Below are 22,777 nucleotides of genomic sequence, written 5' to 3' on the forward strand. Positions count from 1 at the left end.
CTAGTTATTTATTTTCCTAAATTGCGGAATTTCTGCAACGAAGATGTTCCGCGGTTTTGCGTGGAACTTTCCTTTTTATCAGCAACTGATTAAACTAAAAGGTCGTTTACTAGAAGTAAACCCAAGAAGTTTGAGTTGCTTAATATCGTATCTCCATTTTAATGGCGCTTTCTATGATTCTGGGAGAAAAATCACGGGTATAGAAAACAAGTATAAAAACAGAGATGAGATATGTGGTTATCGTTATTATTAACCTTCGTATATAGGGAATAAAGGATATTTGTGAATCCGTTTCACGAGAGATATTTTATGATAAAGCGTTGTTTTTGTATTTCATCGCTGTACCAGTACTTATCTACTTTATCGTCGATACGTTAAGATCAATGAGAATAAGCTAATGGTATCGCTCATAAATAGCTTGGTTTACCTTGCAAAATACGATTGGGTATCGAAAAAAGCTGTCAGGGAAACGAACAGAATAGAATCGCTTGAAAACAAATAAATTTAAAAGGTGTAATCGAGGAGAACGATATTTCGATGAATTTTCGCCTGTTAATTTTCGTTTATGCAAACGAGTCATTAACGAGCGGACTCTGAATAATAAAACAAACAAAACGAACAAGGAAATAAAGCAGCAGAAGAGCAATCGGGAAACTCTGATTGCCGTCTAATTGGTTTCATTGAAAGTTCGTAAAGGAGTGTTCGAGGCTGTCGAAGTTTTCATTTATAGATTCGCCTCTATAGAAACGAAAATTCGATCGCCGTAAGGCTGGACAAATAATTCGTAGTAAGTAACAAGCGGATTGGGAGGATACCATTATTGGGAAAATTGAAAGCGGATTGAATTAGATTTCTGGTGCTTTTAGTGATTCCGTAAATCTTTGACTAAAATTTGGTCATTGTGGACACTGAACCCGTGAAATCGTTTCGGCATTCGTGTGAAACGGTAGCCGAAGCTTTCAACAACTTACGGTTTTATTGGAAATTTCTTTCGTTCAATTCCACTCGTATATCAATGTGTCTCGCCCAATTTGTGCTACGTCTAACAATTGCTGTTCATGCGAAATCAAAATTGTTATAAAATTGATATTTTTAACATCGATCAAATTTTCTAGAATGTCTTGAGTGGAGATATCACGAGAGGATATGATAGCATTTTGAACGTAAAGATATAAATCGCGCGAAAGAGATTTCTTACGATCTTCAAAAATTGTTGGAAATTGGAGTCCAGTGTTGTGGATATCTATTGTTCTTGCAAATGATTTATTTCGTTTCTTAGAATTTATCACCTATCGTATATAATTTATTGTCTATCGATAAGGATATATGTATTTCTTTTCTTTCTTTTTTGTGCGAATTCAGAGAGTTGTCACGGTTCGGTTAGATTCTTTGCCGCGTCTGACTATGCGCTGACTCGTTCCACTTAAGAGCGTACAGACCACAAGATACGCTACGAGAGACGATTCTAAAACGAATGAATGATGCAACGGGCAATTCTTCCGAATGAAATCAGAGTGCTGCAACAGACGCAGACAAAAATCATCGATCGCTTTGCAATAATATTATTTTTCTTACTGTAGCTTCATTATTACGATAAAGAGTGAGATGTAGTAAATGTAATAAAAAGTATCATGTGGCGTAAGAAATCCTGTTGGTGACTGGAATTGACGAAATTAACGATAAGAATTTTCCGTATTTTTGTCATTTTTATTTATAACGTTGAGGTATAAAAAAGTTAATCAGTAGCTTTGCTCGACTTGATGTTTCACAGATATTTTGCAGCGTTAGATTCCGACAGAATCACCATTTCCCATTTCGACATATCGAGAATCCCACCGGAACTAGTTCCTTCTCCTATCGAGCAAACAAAATCGATTTGCCCCGCAGCTTTCCTGCGTTTCTTTTCGCGGGATTGAAGCTAGTCTTTTCTTTGGCCGGGTTATAGAAGGACGGATCGTAAATGGGTAAAATCAGCGCGCGTCTGTTCCTCGATCCCCCTGAAAAGTTGATCGCTAGATTCGAGATTCGTCTATTTGATTTCATACCGGTGACTTTCTTCCGACGATATATCTTTCTGTCACCATCTCCATGATTAATGCGTTGATTGAGTTGAAAGAGTTGCGTGAAGAAAGAAATTAATTTTAAATGCTTGGAAGTTTCCCAAGAAAGGAACGTTAATATTTTGAAGAAATAATAATCATTCTGATAAAGACCATTTTTCGAAATTTGAAAAAGAGTCTGTTCGGAATGGCATGCGATCGCTAAATGAAATCAGTGTTTCTTTTTTTTCATAGTATTACGAATTATAAGAATATCAACCCTCTGATAACGTAATAAAATGACGAAGAATTCGGTCTAGTAGTTAACACGATTGTAGTGTTAACGATTAGTGTATTCTCCAAATAATTCGAATTTGAATCATTCGAGTTTGGAAGTCTGTGATCCGCTAAGCAAAATGACAAACAGTAAAACACGATCAGGACCTAAGTCCTTGGTACAAAGTAATCGATATAATCGAAGAGAGTTGAAAAAGAGGGGAAATAGAGACTTCGACGAGGCCTATTTCGTATTGAATCTCCAAATATCCCAGCAGCTTTCAGCGCCCCTTTTTATCTTCATAGACCCTTTTCAGCCTCCCCAGATGATGGCAAATTGTCTCCGTTCTTAATAGATCCAACTATAGTGAAACTCAGGGGGTTTCATCCGTGCACGTATCCTTTTCAAACGCAAACTTTATTCCATTTCCTGTTCTTTTCTATTATTTCTGAAATTTTCGTGAAACGTTTCGCATACAACTGATAATTGTTTATTTATTAAAAAGCCTAGCCAACAATTTTGACGAGCGACTCGCACGTTAAATCATTGTTTCATGGTTTAACCGTGGTAAACTCGACGATCTCATTATAGCGGACACAACAATAGTCTACTGTGCGTGATACAGTAATTACTGTCGCATTACACAGTCCTCGTATTATCTCCTAAATGGAGAGCTCGTGTGGCTAAATCCAACCGCGACTAAAAGGGGGGGAGGCTGTTAGATATATTAATTGAGAAAAAGTTTGCGAATAAATTAGTCAAGTAACTTTATATTAGAATTTTAATTAGAATTTACACGAAAAAGGTGTATCGTCTAAAAGCAATAGGATTGAATCCCTTGAAAAAATTCCAAACGATTTAAATTATTGAAATAATTTTAATCGTTAAAGTATTCAACTATCTCTATCTAATTTTCGTGCGAAATTTCGAGTGGTTAAACTCAGTCAGTACATTGCTGCTCGCCTTGTACTTACGTATCTGTAATGTGCTCAGACATATAATTATATGTGACATGTGTGTATGCATGGATGCGCGAGCATCGAATCAATCGAATCATCCTGTACACCTGTTCCGCAGTGTTTCATGGTCACGATACAACGTTCAACCGGATGGATGCCAGATGCTGCGCGTCTTTATTTGAAAGTTCAACAAAGATGTTTTCCGTGGTTACACGAAGTGTTTATTTAATTTCTTAAAAGCCGCACCCTGTGCTAACAGCTCTGTTTGCAGTGCTTCGTTCTCGAATGAGATAATTCTGGAGAATTTATAAAGTAGAACCGATAGTCGAATTAATTTACAAAACGATTACAGTAGCTGTCGTTGTAAGTTTAAAATAGTGCCAGCTTCTTCAACGATGTTGGAATGCCTGTGATTTCAGAGAAACGAGCTTTGTATCTATTAACATTGACGCAAAAAACGAAAAGGGATATGTAAGGTTTTGAAATGGAATTCACTTCGCGAAGAACTAGCGAACTAAATAATATCGTCGGCAGAGACAGTTTCAGGTCAGAAACAATACATAGGAAATGCATCGACGGAACTTTTTTCAAACTGGGTCATTTAATCATACGACGAACCTATCTAAACGGTCGGAACAAAATCTACATGTACACATTCGACCAAACACATTCCCAAACCCCACACAGTTTCGTGAATTTTAACGCGGTTGCAACTAACGGATGAGTTTGTCGCGCTGCAGAGGAACAAGTTGGTAATGTCATTTTGTCATTTCGATGTATTACAATGTACCATTACTGGAAATAGATCATCGAGATAATATCGTTTAAATTGTGATAAAATATATTTCGCTCGATGTTCAATGAGAATTTTCAACAGTGCGAGAATTCTTTACCACGTTGATGCTGGTTTCCAGTTAAATTGATCAGAGAGTTCTAATTACGGTCAAGCATCGAACATCAAATCTAGATGGATGACAACCTAGCATCGAATATATTCAGCGAGACCAAGTGACGTTCGTCCATCGTGAAATTTCATGCTAATACACTGCGACTCAAATTGCATCGCATAGGAACGTTGCTCGTACGATTACCGCGTTTGAGCAGAATTTCCGCAAGATAGGGACGATTCGACTCTCCTTCATCATCGTTCCCGTTACCGATGGAAGAGAAATTCCAGTGAAAAACCAAAACGTTGCTAACCAGAAGCATTCATCGTATAAAACAATGTCGCTTTAGCGATAATGCATCCTAGAAATAATTCGCATCTGTTGTATTTAACAACTTCAAGAGAGGCAATCGAGGCAAGAGAGGTAATCGACGGCAAAGTGACACGAGTTAAAGATGACAAGAGTTAAAGGCAAACACGATAAAGATCAGAGGCGATACTACAAAGAATTAAATATTATATTTAATCAAATGCCGCCGCAGTCCGAGTATAACCCAAGTATTCGAGACCGCATAATCTGAGGTGAATAGAATGAGTATAGAGCGCTTAAAAGGGGCTAATATTCGTGCAGCCACATCGGGATTAATTAATCAACAAACTCAGAAATCACGCTGCGTTACCCAGCATATACAACCTCTTAACTTTTTGCCCTGCCTTTTTCCCCCTTAATTAGAACCCAGAGGCGAAATTTCCTAACCCGGTTTTATTCGAGAAAAATCATATTACCCAGCGACATGTGGATAAACGCAGTGGATACGTGTATACGTGATAAAACGCGCATTTAAGGCTCGCCTATTCGACGGCCAGGAAAAATTGAAATAGCTTTCTTGCAGCGTGCCGCGTAATATGCGCGGCAAATAATGTAGCGGGGTTGTAGCTGCGAATTACCGGCAATAGAAAGCACTGCGGTCGAACACCATTTTCTCGGCCGAAATAATGTGAAAGAAGAGAAGCTGCCGTAGTCGTGGAAATATAGGCGCACGTACCTACTGCCCATTCGTAGAACATGCAGTTTGCGAAACAAGATTTATCGGCTCGTAAAATGTATATTGGTGGAAGATATCGCAATTTATGAATTCGCAAACGTGTGTTTATTTCAAAATTAAGATTAATTTCGTATCGACCGATCTAGCAGAAGAAATTTCGGGACAGAGTAAGTTCCTTTCGTAGATCGATAAATTATATTTATCTTATATAGAAATAAATTTAGCATTGGATCAAGGATAAAGAACAACGGGTAATCGTAAGGGTAGCAAGACTTTTAGAATCTCTGAAAATGTCCGGATCTTTTCTTCCCGTTTCATTTAGTCGCTAAGGGGAGTTACGCTCACGTTTAACGGGGCGATCCAACATCGACTGACGGCTCGTTTCGAGGATTTCATTGAATCACAACCCGTGGACAGGTTTAATCAGCGTCAGCCTGGACGTTTCTCTGTTTCAGAATTCCTACGAATCACCAGTCGGACTCTAACTATGGACGTTCTGTAAATCTGTTCTCGATGGCCACGCTACCACATATTGCTTCGAATTCACGGACTTGGCAACTTTGCCCTGTGAATGCCTGATTTTTCGCGTTGGATATGTTTGTTAGTTGGACGTAAGCTCGTGAATATGGTACTATAAATAGCAAAAACTGGGACTTTTCTGAAAGGACTTAAAATGATTGAAACTTGTGCCAGCTACTGTTTACGAACTAACTCGTAATGCATGGGAACTTTCGAAATCCAAATCGATGAAAATAACTTGGCGTGAAAAGATTTCAGAAATGTTTGACGCGCGAAAATATACTTTATTCTTGGAATTACAGGAAATTGTTGCAATAAAATAACTGTTCAAATAAAATATGGGAATACGATAAAAATATTTTTAATGAGAATTGGCTAATTTTGTTGGATCAGATCCAAATAGATGAATCTGAATGATCGAACGGTTCGAGGGAATTTTACCTTCGCTGGCTAATCGTTGCGAATTTTATTTCCATTTATAACAAGCGCAAAAAATGATACGCCGAAGAATCGGCCAGCTGTCTACCTGTAAAAACGAAATATATCTCAATTGAGGCCGCCACGGTGGTCATTTTCACCATGGTTACCCCTTTTTTTGACAAGTCCATTTATCAAGTTCCCACGAACTTCCTCGAAATGCTGCGGAAACGATAAATACCGCGCGGGAATACGTCCGTGTTCCCGATAGCGCGCTGTTTTCCGCCACGGGCCCAACATTCGCGTGTGCCTCGATAAGGATCAAGACCGAGATCGAAATCGTCTTGGTCAAACAGAGAACAAGTACAAAGAAAATTGGAGAAAACAAATTTTCCGGGATTTCGCTGGCACGATACCTGTGTTTGAACTTCCAAGCATCGAGTGCCTCGCTGTTTGCTCGGACCCTATGACATCTATGTTATATTTAATGTAGAATAAACGAGAGAGTAGTTCGTGCTTTAATTTTCAAGGTACAGGAACGTTGAATATCGCTCAGAAAATGTTTCGTATTTTGCTTCGGATGAAAATGATCAAAAATCGCGTACGTTTCGTGTACGCTACATTTAATCTTGTTTTTCCAACTATCATGTGGCATTTCGACGATCGTGTGATCGAGGTGTGTGCTTAATTGCGATTTATATGGCACTATAGTGAACCGAAGCACGTGATCCAAATTTTCAAGCAACATTTATCCTCGGTTTGGCCATTACGCTGTTTACAGAGCAATTCCACGATACCGTTTTATACCGGCGAACTGGAAAACTTTATGGGTCATCAACACGTTCACCAGATGGTAAATGATAATGGATGGTAATTGATGCTCAAGACCGTGTTATAACTATCTTGTTGGCATATCCGACTTGTTAACAAAGAAAGAAATATTAAGCTGCTGCACGTACCGAATATTTTTTACTCGGAATTTCCTCAACACATGGGAAAAAAATTAGACTCGTTCTTTTTCCCAATATGCCTACCGATTGTACGAAACAACGAAACGATATATTTCGCGACACAGCGAGCCTCGTACATCTATGTATTCATTTTGACGTTTATCGTGCAACGGTTACCGAAGTTTTCGTCGTTTCTCATGAGTACAAATACCTCCGGGAAACGTATATCTGATGCGATATCCCGCTATTCCTCCAAGTAAATTTCTCGAATTGCGTTCCCTCGATAGATTTTCTCGCGGACTGCTTGAAATGTTTCGAAGTTACGTATCTTCTGAGAACCGTTTTACAATTGCTAGTACCGTGAAACTTTATAGAAACTGTTTGGTTCGGGAAGAGAAATGGAATAGGTTGGCGTGGATGGTTGTTTTAGTCTGAAAAGCCGGCATTTTCCGTCAACCTTGATCACCTGGCGCGATCCGTGGCGCGCGAACCGTGCCACATATTCGTCTCTACATCTCGCATATCCTTTCTTCCGCGTATCGTCTCTCGTTTCCGTGAGTCTCTATCATCGTAGAGCACGCGATTCAGGCCGTGGATCGTGTTGCAAATGTAATCTGAGAGAGGCAGAATCCCGTGCGAGCAAGCGACGTACTGTAACGCGAGTTGTACCAGTCCGTTTTCCGCTTCCGTAACGGTGAGTGAATTTTCACAGTCGACTATATTCGCTGTTTCCTCAAGCTACGGAGAATAAGTTTGCCGCGAGAATAAATTTCGGCGCCGTGTCACCGTTCGACTGGAAAAGCTTTTCTTTAAATCTCAAGACGTAGAAACGGAAGATCCTCTGACTATGATACGCTAATCTTCCTTAAAACTCTGCGCTTTGTTCGATTTTATCAGATTTCGTTCGTTAAAAGGGATGATTTTCACTGCCGACGAACCTTCGATGCAAGGTAGAATTCTATGAATCAGAGAGTCGAATCGTTTGCATTTGTCGGATCGCAAAAGGACTTGGAGATTTAGAAAATCAAATTTTTCCCTTCGTCTTCTTCGTTCACAGTGTTAACTTCAGCGAGAATCATTTGTCAGCAGTTTGAAGATTTGAATTAGAACGCTGTCGAATACAGGCGTTCTTCCTTGTACGAAAAAATCTCAGAAAAATCGAACGCGTAGTTTCTCGACGACTACGTGATTATCGAAAATAAATTTCTAAATTTCTAGAGCAGATATGTACTTGACACGCACACGGTTGAGCGATTTCTTTCGAGGAAAATTCTGAAAGTTCACAGACGCGTTGAATTTCTTCGTTGAGCTTCGCCCTCAATTTCCCCGTCGGCGACTCGAGTTATTGGTTTTCATCGCTTCGTAATCTTTTATTCTCGCTGGAACTTTCACGCTTTCTCGTAACCCGAAGAACTTTTGAATAGCCTGGAAAAACTGTTAAAACGTACCATAGATTCTGCGTGCTTCCTTAAGAACAATATTCAGCGAGTTTACTCGTCTTGCTTGCGTTCTCACGTCTATGCAGCGCGACTACTTCAACTTTCGGCGTGTTCTTCAGCTTTTTCGACGTTTCCGTTGTTTTTATTTCGTAGTTTCAAAATCGGCGATCACTTTCACTATGGCTGTGAACGAAACGAGACGTTCTGCGAGTAGCGGTAAAAGGGATCAAAAGCTCTGGAAGCGTATCGCTATTCGAAGGGTAAACGAAAAGAAAAGGACTGTAAGAAAGGCGATCAGAGTTGTTCAAGCTCGTTGACGAAATCGCACTAAAAGTATACTTCCCGATACTTTGTTTCAACCATGCTTCCCTTACTCGTAATTTGTCCGATTTTCTCACGAATCCTCGAAACGATTAAGGAAAGGTTCGAAACGATTCGATCGGAAGACATCTCGTTAAATCTCTAAGGAAGCTTCGATCAATGGACGCGCGCTAGGAATTCCTCGAATACTCTCTGTTTCAGACTTCTCACTGTTCGTTAAGTTAGCGTTTTAGGATACGGAAGAAGTACCTTTCTACGAACGAATAGTTTTACCTATTGCAAAACGAAATTGCAAAATAGATTGTACTCGGATGAGGGAAAAATGACAAGAAATTTTCCTGCTAATGGATCAACTAGCCTGGCCGCCGTAGAACTTGGCCAGGGCTCTAATTAGTTCGATTTAATCGACTGATCGCATTTCCTTTGTTTTCAGCAAGTTGGCACTGTTCCAAACCACCGATAATGCTTTCCACTGTTCGAATTCGATTAGCGAGGGAAAATGGGAAATGGTACAATTGTGTACGATCTCGAGACTCAGGGCGTTTAAAATAAAACCAGGATGGATATTCGTTTGACTATATCTCGAACTGCAAGATACGCTTCTTCGTTTCCAAATCAAAATTTTTATTGTGCAGTATTCGTGTAATGTAAGGAAATACTGTAATTCCGTTGCTAAAGTCACGCTGCTTAGAAATAGTTGTTTGGACATTCGCTGCTACGAAAATAAGCACCGATATTTCGAGTTTCCGCGTATATTTCTGAACGAGATTCTACCGAGACAATAGAAATTCCCAGTGCTATGATATTTCGTGTAAAAACTTACCCAAGAATCCTGGGATCGCGCCTAAGGGCATTACGAACAGGCTAACGAGTAAATCGGCCACGGCGAGAGACAAAAGGAAGTAATTGGTGACATTGTGCAGTCTTCTGTCGAGTCCCACAGCCAAGCAGACCAATATGTTCCCCAAGCCACCCGCCACGATGAATACTGCAACGAAGAGAAAGCTCCAGTCGAAACGGCGGCCCCTCGTCGTCGAACTTAATTTTGTTCTGTGCGAACAAGAGATCGTCAGGTTGTCTGTCGTTACGTTCTCCGCTGGCGTGCATTCCAAAATCTGTGAACGTAACAAAAGGAAGAGAAGAGTTATTGGAAAATTCACCGGCGAGAAATTTTTCGACTAACGGGACTCTTTCACCGGCAGTTTTATAGTCAAGCTAAATTTAAATTTTGTCTTGAATTTTCACCTGATCATCGAAATTCGTCTCATTGCAGTCTCTGAATTTCGGTAACCTGGACAAAAAGACACCCTCGATGCTTTCCAGGCCGCTGAGAACCAACGACACGTTCACATCGCAGTTGGAGTAATCACAGGGCTTGCAGAACAGTGTCATCGATGACGTGAAGGTTCCCTTTTCCACAGTGCACATATGATCGAATCCTGATGAGCCAACCATACACTCCTCGATGCATCCAAGGAAGCTATCGTTACAAGGCAGCTGGTACAGCATCGCAGTTAAGTTGCTCGTCCAGGAGCTTGTCAGGTTTCCCTCCATGTCGTCGGCAAATTTTATCAACAGAGGGTTATCCCGTTGATCAGTGTACATTCGTGTTCTAACGTCATCGACCTGTCCTCTGACAAACGACAGATCACGTATCACAGACACCGAGTCATCATTGAACTAGGGCACTTTGTCCACGAACGAGCAACGCCTCGCTATTCTCTTCGCTCGCGATTCTCCGCTTTGTCTTCTATTCCGCATAATTACTCTTTCAAATCACGGCTCACCGTTCACCAGCGCTTCGCACGGTTACGAGACGAGATAAAACCGAGCCAGAATATTACTGCACCGACTATACTATACGCGTGTTACGTGTACATGAAAATTGGCGAAGGTTAGCGTGACACGTTTCGGAAAAGGCGGCCGTCCTTGGCGTTGCTTGCGAATCGAATTAGGACTAGGAAGCACGAAGGGGAGACGCGATCACGATGGTGGTGGACGTTTATTCGGGGGCAGCGGCGTCGGCAGAGTGGCGCTAGCGGGGAGGGCGATTTTCGTAGCTCAGTCAGTTTATGGATTCTTCAGATCTCGCTTTACGACCGGTTGCGCTACTTTGGCGTTCAGGAATCGTGCTGTAGGTTTTATTCGACCTGCTCCTTCGTCTTCTCTACCTAGAACAAATGATGACAGTTTCAAGCTCTCCCAGGAGGAATCGATTTATCGTTCACGGCATTATTAGCTGATGCTCGATCGCGTGTCCAACAACCCGCTTTCCCCGCGAAACCCAGCCGAATCTGTAAAAATGAAGAAGAGGAGAAAAAAAATATATTCGGCAAAGAAGAAAAATTGGATCGGGGTTGCTTCAATGGTAAAACCGAAATGGTTGTTTCCGACATTGATCCGTTGGGACCGAGAAGCCAACCTTTGTCGCTTCGGATAGTGAGAATGTTTTTAAATTGAATAGCCCTCTGTTTTTTATTTCCAAGGCTCTTCGATTGTTTTCCCGCCTCGTTCGAGAACGCATGGCATTTCAAACGCTCCTGGCAATTTTATCGACTCTTTTAAAAGTTTCTATTTACCAGATTCGAATGAAAATATTGCAGGAATGCGTTAGTTGAGCCATAAGAGACGATCGCTAAATTAGTGATCGTGGCAAGAAGAGAATATCGTCTCAAGCAGGAATAGCACGCGACGAAAGGCGACGTGTAATCGATCGATTATTTTTTCACGGATTTCGTCGAGATGTCCAAGTCATTCTCGATGGTACAAGTAGAATATTTATCGGAGATTACAACATACAAACCGGTAGCTTCGGAAACCGATGGAAACGTAGAATAGACACAAACGCGGAAGGCTACTAGAAAAATGCACGGGTACGAAGTATTTTTTTTTTTTTTTGTGTTATGTAGACGACAAATTTTTATTCAACGTGGCGAAGATTGAAGCGGATATAATAATATTGCATCGATCAGAAATAAGGCGAGCTTAAGGTGACATCGGTGTCGATATGTATCTTGGCTAAATCCGCTCTATAAATCATGCTCGCGGAGGGATGGTGATACGCGACAATACGCCGCCCCATTTATGGATTTCGTTAAACCGTCGCTGGATGTACCAAGAAGATATTGTTTCTTTTTTCATGCGTTTATCTTCATCGACACTGCATCGATACTCTGTAATTCAGCGAGTCAACTTTCTTCGGAAGAAATGGATCCGGCCATTTTTTCTTCGATTTTAAAACGAACCAAAGGATGACAATGTATAAATAATTTCCCTTTTAAATGAGAAAAGTTTCGAAGTTGAATTACACGATATTGCGTACTGAGCTTCAATATTGGATACTAGAAAATGATACATGCACAAACTATACGGGTAAACACGGAGTTTAATTTTCTACATTTCACCTAAAGCCGTGTCTTCTTCGCGAACTTCGGAATTATTAGCGACGAATTTAGCCTCTTAGTTATGACGTGTAAACAGTTTCTAATTAACATAAGTTGTAATATTCGCTTAAGGGTTGTAATAATCGCTTGCGAGGAATCCACGCTCGAGAAACGACTCGAACTTCTCGCACAATGCATTTCTTGCTCGTTTCCTGAAACGAGTTAATGTCAATAAGTCAAGGTACAATTCTACGCGAGGCAGAAATACAGAATTCCAATCAACGAATACGTATCAGTAAAAAATAAAATATGTTTAAACCTTCTACTAATTTGCGTTTTATGCTGGAAGCATTTAGTACGATAGTATAACTACCGTGGAAAGTCGACTAATACGACCTTCTCTTATTCTTTGAAATATCTTGTCATGGTTTTAAAACATCCCATGTATGAAGTTTAATAACGATAGATGTGGAACATGATGAAGTGCAACCCCTGCCTCTGCCATAAATAGCCCCTTCCTGAAAACCGTAACGCTTTACGGAGGAACACGTAATTGAAAATGATGCGAGGAATTTTTATTAGAACCGCAGTTGAATTCTGAGAAAAGAATTTACGAAAATATGTTTCCAAATATGATTTGAGATCATAAAGCAGGAGCATCGTACAAGATGTTAAGCTTGTGCGAAATTCAGTGCCAGTGTGTTAGAGCAAATTCTACGCGATTTTAAAGCGTTTATTGCGAAGAAATAATGTTTAAGATCGAACTTGGAGAGCGAGGATTTTGAAAAATTCTTAACTCGCGTTAATCTTGAAAAGATATATTTAACGTCACGCGTTTTAACATAAAAAATTATCAAACGATTTATCTTTTACTTCGCCCTCTTGCATTTACGAATTCACTGGTGATACGAAGATATGACATTCGTTTTCGTTTACGTAATTCTAATTACACAAATTCGAGTCGTTTTTATATCTAACACGTAACCATCAACGTCTCCGGCCAGACATTACACCTCTCATGAAATATTTTTTCCAGAAATACATCTCGTTAATCAAAGTGTGAATCATAGAAGCTCGTAGATCATATTCTGTACGGATCATTTCTTTTCGCGTTTCACTCGTGATCCATTGAGAACGGATGCTCTAAATATCAAGAGTCATGCCTCTTTGACGACGGCTCATTTCTCAAATATCAGTCGCGATATTTCAACTTGATTCTTGAGAAAATGTCTCGGTAACGATGGAAAGTTGCTTTGTTTGTGGAGAAGACTGGTTTCGCGAGCTCGCGGTTCATTTCACACAGTACCTTAGCAAGATAGTGGTCGTCTTGATTGAATCAACGATTTCCTATAAAGTTTTCTCGTTTCGCGGAAAGTTTCTTTCTCATTTTTGTATGTTATTGGCCGCTACAATTTTTCTATTGTCCGAGCAATCGATTAATTTTACGGATACAAAACAAAGATATAAAAATTTGGAAAACTAATCAAAGTACGAAACGTAAGCTTTAAGCCAAGGATCTCTTGAAATTCTGTATCGAAGAAGCTGTTTCGTTCCTCTTCCGCTTTCCTCGGTATTCCTGATACTTAAAATCACCGTTTTCCTATTAATGACACGACACGGTAGCAACGAATGCCTTGATTAGATCCCCAAATTCTCCGAAAATCTATTCGTCGAAATCTCCTCGTTAAAGATTGATCGTGCAATATCGTGTAATCTCGACGAAGATTTCGTCTCAGCTTCCTATTTCTTCGTTCTTATTTCATTTAAAAGCTTCTTTTCATCGAGGGCGACACTTTCTCTTAGCTGTTCTCCAAGGAAAGACACAAGCATAAATTACACATCGGCGTAATCCTACCCTTATTGATGCTTCGCTATGGGAACCTTTATGAAACGCTCCTTTGTTCCTTCATCCGAGTGATTGACAAAGCTTTATCCCCGAATTTAACACGAGCCATTGTCTCGTAAACATCATTCGGAACAACAAAAGTTATCTGTTCGTGGTCGGAAGGTCTCTTTTAATGAACACTGCTAATTTCAGTGGCAATAATTAGGAAATTTGAGAATGCAAGATGATAAAATGGAATATATATATACAAATGCTAATTAAAAAGACATTGAAATAATATCGGGCAACAAGATGTATTCTTATTGTCACTTTTAATTATCTCTTCGAGAATTTACGAAAAGTATTTGACTGATTATGGACTCTTCGGCTTTCTTTTCTAGGCAAATAAAACATTCTTTGATCTTCTAATTAGCGGTGCAAACAACAGGAGCAGGAGACAACCGCCTTTTTATTTCTTTGATCCTGTTCGAGTTGGCATTTTTAGTTACTGTTAATCAAGGCGTCTAATTAGAAGTACCTTTTTCCGAATGTAAAGTTTTCTGAATAGGCTAATTGAAGATTGATTATATCGAGATTGAGATCTTTTATCCTTCAGCTCGAGGAAAAATATATCACATTTATCGGTCAAAAGGTCGTTATTTCTTTTATTTCTAAAATAATAATACTCGTTATATTTATTTCGTTATGATACTCTTTAATTTTTGTATATTTAATACGATAAGAATCGCCGAATGAAAAGCATCTATTAACATAGTATTAATTCAATTAAATGAATTCCCAGAGTTATCAAAGGCAGCAATTTTTCCCTCTCCTTTCGCAAAATCCTCTATTCAGCCTCCATTCACTGTATCACCTGTTCATTTCGCTCCGCAAATTAGTATCTGTTGCGTCCTCCAGCAATTAATGCGATCAGATTCTGTGGAAATCAGCTGGGAATCCGAACCTATCTGTTTCACGCTTAAGTTGCGTTTCTAATTGTGAACAGCGCGGTCGATGTTGAAAACCGTAACCAAACTAAAGTAGAAATATCAAAGTAACCGTATCCATGAAAATTCCATTCATCGATATATTCAACTACGAAAATTTTTCATTTTTTCCAATAATCCTGCCACACAATTTCATTCTCTCCAAAGAACATTTAAACACATATTCCATTCTAAACCGACGAATGCATTTGAATCGTGGATTACTCTCGAGGAACGAGGAACAGGCACGAACAATGCATCGACGAACTATAGTTCTTCCGCAATGGCGCAAACACGCGAGTTTCTGAAATTTCCGCGCAGTTAGAACATTAGCTGGGTTATCAATTCTCGTTAAAATATACAGACGCGTGAGATCGTCAGGCATATGAGGCGTAAAAACACCGCGTCGCGCTAATGAAATCGACGAATTCGCCGTTGGCAAAATCTCTGCATTAGAGTCTATCTGCCACGCGTTAATATCGAGCACCGATAAATCGCTGAGGCATATCGACGCGTTGTCATTAATTTGTACGTTAACGGAATGGTCAGCGGGAACCTCGTTCGATGCCATGCCCAGCCAGTGAAATCAATTAAACGGTGTACAGCGTTGAGTTGGAAAATTTGGTGAAATATTGTTGCCATTGGTATACAATAAAATCAAATGTGAAGAAAGAAAAATAATAACGAGGCAAGTGCTGCAACGTTTTAGAGCAATCAAAAGCAGAAAAATAGTATGCAGAGATTCTACATAGACATTTGGAGATGTAGCAATGCGTAAATGTGATTACCTGAGAATGTAATAATACAGTCACAAATACATAATACGATATATAATATGAAATATAATATGAAAAGGAAAGCAAGTACGGCAAATACGTATAAGAACTATAGCAACGAGAGGATTCAGCTTTCTCGATAGAGATGCGAAGAATGTTGAAAATCCTAAAATAGTTTGCCAAACGAAACAACATTTTGTCGCTGATTCCGTTCAAAGCCAGAAGAATCACAGCGGAGGAACGATTTCAATTGTACGAGCATCGTCGTTCGCCTTACTGATAGCAAAAGGATACATTGTGTTACCTTTCCTTTAGTTATTCTCTTTACATTCACACCATTTTTCACTTGCATATATAGTTCGAGACAAACGTCGTGAGAATTACGGTCTGCTACGACGACAAATTGTTCTAGCTTGTAGGAAAAGCATGTCCAAAGGTAGAAAATCCTCAAAAATTTATACGCTCAAAGCCTCACGGATAGTCAACTAGAGACGTCGTCTCTCGTAGGAATATTTTTCATTTTCTATGTTATCGTATGTTTAAAAATTCCTTAATAAGTTTCTCATACGATCACTAAGTAGAGTTAACCCCTAGAAAAAGGATTCGTCACCTTTAACGAACTAGTTCAACGATTGCAATTTCCCAGCGATACACTTTGAGCTTTCCCGGCTAGGACCCACGAAGCGTTCTTAAACGTCTCATCTTGGAAATTTCTAATTATGAAACGCGTTTCAAGTTGCCCGCCTCGTAAACGTTTCTCGCGGAGCAACCCGCGCATCGTGTTTAATTACCTTTGTAATTATCGCGGCGACGAATACAGACGTAAACAAGATTCCCAATTTTGCAAAAACGTTGGTCAATTCGTTCGACGCGATAAACTCGAGATAGTACACGTTACGATTCCCTGTATCCGATTGTGAGAATCCCCGATGTTATTACTTTACTGTCAGACGTCGCGCAGACGAGTGCCTGAAACTTGCTCGTACGATCCACCGGTTAAAATTTTGATTAATTCTATAAGATCGTGACGAGAGGAGAAATAACGTTAGGGAAGGTAACATTTGGAAACAATGGTGAAATAAGTGGCAGACGTTCGTTCGAACAGAATGAACACTGTTTAAAATTGAAGATAAAATCATGATTAATGGCAACAAGGATCCCAATATGTCTTTATAATAGCTCGAAGATTTAGAAAAATCATGCAATATTTCTTAAAGATCGATTGCGATTGTAGATTAAGTTGTATTATACCGTAGGAAAATTCTTAGCTGTGCTCTATTCGTTTCTCGAAAATACTGGCTGTTAAAGGAGAAATATTTTGCGAAGATTTTCATAACTCTACACGAGCGAAGAAAAGGATCACAAAGTGATTGAAAACGAGATGAATCGTGGTAGATTTAGAAAAATGCAGGCTTGCGAATAGACGCGCTATCACGGGCAAAGTGCATCGGCCGTTCTGTGTCAGTGCTGTATGTAGGGGGCAAAGCTTGAATTTAGTTGATTGGACATCGACCGATGGGAACGAGATACGGATGTAATTTGTTAACGGGACTACATGGAAAATAATACGACTCGATAACGAGATATGATACACATCAGAGCAGGTTACTAAGGCCAATGACAGCGTTTCGTGTCACGATGGATTATTCTGTTCCTGCCTTCTATATCTTCCTATTCATTTATCGAGTATTTATCCTTTTTAACTAGCACCAATGTGACAACTAAACACGGTACACGCATTTGTAGAATTGTTGGAAAACTGAAATAAACAGAATATAGCGAAACGATGGGAAATGTGGTAATGGTGCTGGAGCCTACATTTTAAATGTAATTCAAAGAATAAATTTCAGTTTAAATTTGCAAGTTTTCCAGCTATTTATAGAAACTCGTGTAGTCTGTTCCTAATACGTGAATGTATTTGTTAAGTTTCTTCGCGCAATCTCTTTGAAAGATTAAATGCTCGTTAATTAAGTTCTATATTTTAACAAGATAAACGTCACTCGACTCGTACCAAATATAAGAGAATTCTTTTTCCTCTACTTTCTTTTATCGTTACTATTCGATTTTAACTGACATACGATGCCGATCTGCATATACATTCGGAACCTTTTTAGAAACCCAAATCCAGCGAATCGAGAATGAGATACTTTAAGTAATCAGTACGAAGCAAAACATTTGTAGATCTCGCTATCGTTATACAAAGTATCGCCCTTTCTTCGTTTCACTGGAGAAGAAAATTCATTTTGAAATTTATTCATCTATACAATGCTAAAAGAACAATAAATGAAACATTAGCCAGGGGTGAAATACGAAGATTGGATAAAAACGAGAAAAGAATGTCTATGGAAATATCGGATTTCATCGCTAACAGTTAACAAACTTCAAAACGGAGTAAACTCATGAATAAACATATTTTTACATTTGTTATCAATGTCACTGTTTTATTCCAGCAATTCTAGGTTATTAAAACGTCATTAGTCACGACATTTCATTTAATTATATGGATAATTAGCCATGACAATTAATGTGAATGGAAACTGTAGACAATTAATTGTCTGTTTTATAGATTCAAAGTTGTTACACGTCGAAATCTGTGACTTTACGGACAATTTTATCCACAATTTTATGAGGTGTACGTGAAGCGCTGTGGAAAGATCCCTCTCATGTTAGCAAAAATTTCTCAGCACAGAGAGTTACGCTATATTCGGATCGTGAATATAAAGTTCTAGATAAAATTAATGCATGCTGCTTGACAAAATTATAGTTAGTTAAATATATAACTGGTAAGAAACATCGACGAGAAAAAGGTATTTCTATTATCTCCTGCCATTATTCGTATTTGAAAAATGCTCTTTAGAAAATACCTATACGTTTTAGTTTTGAAGAATAAAACTCACTGTATGTTAGAGAGAAGAACTGATAGTTTTTATCTTATTATAATAAAAGATTTGTTGGTATGTAAAACTCGACGGGAAATGAAAATTATCTTCGCTGGGACACTAACATCCAAGAGATATGATGCAATTTTATGAAGCGCGCTTAATAGAATTCAGTTAAATTTCTTGCGCTGTAACAAAAAAGGATTAAACTATATGGCTACCATTTTTGTAGAAATTTATTTGCTTTTTCACACAATCCTGATTTCAGCAACTATGAAAGCAAAGAATGTACGAGAAAGACAGGAATCAAGAAGCTGATGTAAAACACATTTCGCTAAAAACAGATTCTATCAAAACGTCAATCACCGATCGCATAGCGATATTTTACGAGCAGAGATGGCACGGTGAACCCCGTTTAGACTTTCGATACGCTTTCGCGGCCTGTGAAGCAATAACGTTATTGGAAACGAATAAAAAACTACATATTTCGTTTTTAAACCCTCACTCTTTTCAAAGATGATAAACCATGTGGCATAAAGGTGCATAAAACGGTGATAATTTGTCGATAGAAAATGTATCAACTAACGATCGTTAAATTGTATATGTTTACGCGATTTCATATTTTTACATATACATTTAAACAAATAATAGACAAATCGAATACAAGTAGGTTGAAGGAACTACAAATCATACAGACTGAATTATCATTTCTATTAAAAAAAAAAACACACCTATATTTCTATATTTTATTCTGACAAAAAGCCAATCTTTTCGCAGATTATTATTTTATTGTTTAAGAAACGGTAGCTAAAGTTGAATTCGACTTTTACACCGGGGAAATATATCTTTTATCCGGGGGAGATTTTAATGAAACTTTTATTAAAAGAGATCCCCCATAAAGAAATTTATAATGAAACGCCTCCGGTAACGGGGCCTACAACTACGTTTTCGTAAAATTACTAGAGTAACATACAAGATTTAGTACTGTGCTTTTCCATCGATAACAAGAGAACAAAAAAGGAATAAACGACGGGATGATATAAATTGCTTGTACTTCCGAGCCAGATTAGGTTATAAAGGGGCAACAGATTCGTTTTCGCGGTGCTGCACTTCGTTATGATAGAATCTGCATCCCATTATAGGACGATGAATAGAAAGATATTTTAGTCCAGGCGTAGATAAGACCGAATTTCAATCGTGATTTAGAATTAATTGAATTTCTTCGTACACCAATTGAGTCCTACATTTAACGATAATGTATCAGCACACTTTTCCCCATACTATATTATGTGAATTACAAATAAAAATAATAAAATAAAATTATTATTTATTTTACTCGAACATTAAAGCGTTCAATTTAGCCATCCTGGTTTAAAAATATATCTAATTTGAAGACATTTCTGAACACGAATGTACCAGGTTAATTCTTGACCAAACGCGAACAAATTCTATTTTCTGGAAAATGAAACCTTAAACGAACAAATTTTATTCTTCACTTTTTATTCATTTTTGCATGTAGAATAATCTCCTGTTGATTGCTTGTTCGTGTCCAGTCGAGTATTAGCCAAGTTCGCATATACATACTAAGCAAATTTTCAGGCTACATTTTTCCCCGAGAATGAAACATTTTATGAAGAATTTTATTCTATATTTTCGATTTATCTTTTCTTCCATAATTTTGGAATCACTTTATGTGCAGAAAGGCACAGGGAAAGTCAATGTGAAATACGGAAAAAACGAATATACGGCTTCCCGCTGCATAATTTCAAATTATCCTAACCTGAAACATTTGATAGACAATTTACCTACATTTTTTGGCAAGTTCTTCAAAATTCTCGTCTCCAGTTCTTCAGTTTCCTTCTTGCTCGTGTTCTCTTTCGTCATGGCACAATTCTTCGTTCACAATATCATACTTTTCTTCGATCTTTTCACTGCACCAACGGAGATTCGAACGTCAATGTTACTCATGGTATTCACAGCACTGGGAAATCACCGCGAGATTCTTTAACCGAATCGAACGATACCCGATAATCGATATATTGAAGCGATTTGTGCGACAATTACGCCTCGTGTCCAACATCAGGCAGTTAGCGTTCGGAACTGGAGGTGGCACGATGTCGTCTTAAATTTCAAATTGGTAAAGGTCCAACTAATAAAATCGACTGTTGAATCGTTCTCGTTTTATCATAGAGAAAAGCGTGGTCGAATCCTCGACCAAGATATGAATCTGTGAGTGGAATCATTGAATTGTTTCATTAAGAATCAAGTGGGTTATCGTGAGTGTTCAAGTGGCGACCGATCGTTCCAAGTTTAACTCGTCGACTTCTAGAAATTCGTAGTTTTCTACAAAAACAATTGAAATCGCGGACGTAACATACACGTATTTATAGAAACTATTTATTCATTAACAATTCGAATTATTTGACTAAAGTATCAGTTTTAACGCATGTAGTTCGTTATTGCCTATTCGCGCGTGAAGTTGTACCGCAAGATGTCGTCGCGGTACCTTCCATCTTTCGATCTTTTTAATGGATTCAAATTACGCGTTTCTTTTCCTTTCGTGCGAGTCACGCGGGTTCTGTGGCCACGCTGTGTTTACAAGTAATCTAGAATCTAGAACGATCAGTGAGAATCTGAAATTCTATCCCGTTTTGCTTGGAACTGGTTCTCGCCGGTATGCAGGTAATTTCGAAAACGATTCCTCTTCGTCTCGTATAACGATATTTCTCGATTATTACTCGTTAGTTACTCGTGCTCTCGTGTATAACCTTATAAGAGAAACTACTCGTAGATTAAGATTTAGAACGGCATAAAGGATGAAACAAATCGCGATCTCGTAGCTTCTGAAACTATTTCAAAAGCCGAGATCAGTTTCCTTGAGTTTCCATTTCTGAGAAATAAGGATCGTTTCTCGAAACACGAACATTTTCGAAAGGAAATGGGAGATGGGAACGCGGAGATTCGTCATTAAACTTTCGCGACTTAAACCCCGAAATTACAAATTGATTCAAATTTCTCACACAGTCGTACCAATTTCCTTAAATGATACACGTTTCAGAAATCTTGGAAGAATTTTTTGTGATTTTGAATCGACGATCGGCATAAATCAGTTCACTTTGAAGAACGTAACTATATATAAATTAAACGAACACGGAACAATAGTTACTTGGTACATTCCTACAGTCACAGAGACGATGAGAACTAATTTATATCGATTGCAATATTTTTGATAGGGTTACTATTAAAATATATATATATTGTTCCAGACACGCATCCTCGAGGTTTGGCCGCGTGGATCATACTGAAGGCGCGACGACTCGGTAGAGGTAGCGTTGCCTTACGTCCTGGGGTGGGAGAAAGACAGAGAGAGGGACCGGGATGCGCGCCAAAACTTGTTCGCTCAGCTTCAATGGATATTTCACTCTAAGGTTTGCAATATCATCATGGATAAATGTCTGTATATCAGAATTTATATCGCAGGCTTGTTTGCTCTCTAAAATATTTATTATAAACATGGTGAATGAATGGTATCGAACTCGCAAACTAGTATCATAATATACGTAGGTATACGTGAGATATTTGTTTTATGCAAAAAGTCACTTTTAATACGAACGATTCTTATTTATAATATGCGAGAATTAACGCACAAATAATGCAGTAGGAGTACGTATTTAACATTAATAACACAATATGTTAACTGATTATCATAATATTTATATTACAATAATTGCGATGAGATACTGTTTGCAATCGATATTGCAATCGCATTTAATATGCCGTGGACGGATAATAATGTTGTTACTTCGTGAATCAGGAGATGGAGATTCATTGTTAATTAATGAACAAACTACAAGAATACTCAATTTTTCACCCCGTTGAAAGCAGTTTTGCATTTTTACGTTGATAAGAGGAAAAAATTTCTCTCTACAGGTTGCTTTTTTCACGAATTTTCCTGGACAAGCAAGTAAAAGACATGTTTGATTAGCCAGATTTTAATCGTCGCATTTTTCTATTTTCTCGCTCGTTTCCAACTTTTTATAATAATTTTTTGCGAAAATTTTCGTTTATTTTGCTC

General features: G+C 38.5%; 1 protein-coding gene across 7 annotated transcripts in view; it reads right to left on the minus strand.

The window, feature by feature from the left end:
* The window catches only part of 5-ht2a (5-hydroxytryptamine receptor 2A), a 39,487-nt gene extending 17,506 nt beyond the window's left edge, over positions 1 to 21,981 (minus strand). For 2 of the 7 annotated variants that reach the window (XM_072002927.1, XM_072002922.1), the window contains exons 1-3: positions 20,508 to 21,975; positions 10,099 to 11,020; positions 9,677 to 9,968 (exon numbers count right to left, since the gene is read on the minus strand). In XM_072002927.1, coding sequence (XP_071859028.1) covers positions 9,677 to 9,968; positions 10,099 to 10,458 — 652 coding nt within the window. In that variant the 5' untranslated portion in view covers positions 10,459 to 11,020; positions 20,508 to 21,975. Of the gene's footprint in view, positions 1 to 9,676; positions 9,969 to 10,098; positions 11,148 to 20,507 lie in introns of all 7 variants that reach the window. The other 5 variants (XM_072002926.1, XM_072002925.1, XM_072002923.1 and 2 more) reach the window with 5 other exon arrangements.
* Positions 21,982 to 22,777: the final 796 nt, after the last annotated feature.

This window comes from Bombus fervidus, chromosome 5 (assembly GCF_041682495.2).
Source record: "Bombus fervidus isolate BK054 chromosome 5, iyBomFerv1, whole genome shotgun sequence".
In the NCBI taxonomy this organism is placed as follows: domain Eukaryota; kingdom Metazoa; phylum Arthropoda; class Insecta; order Hymenoptera; family Apidae; genus Bombus; species Bombus fervidus.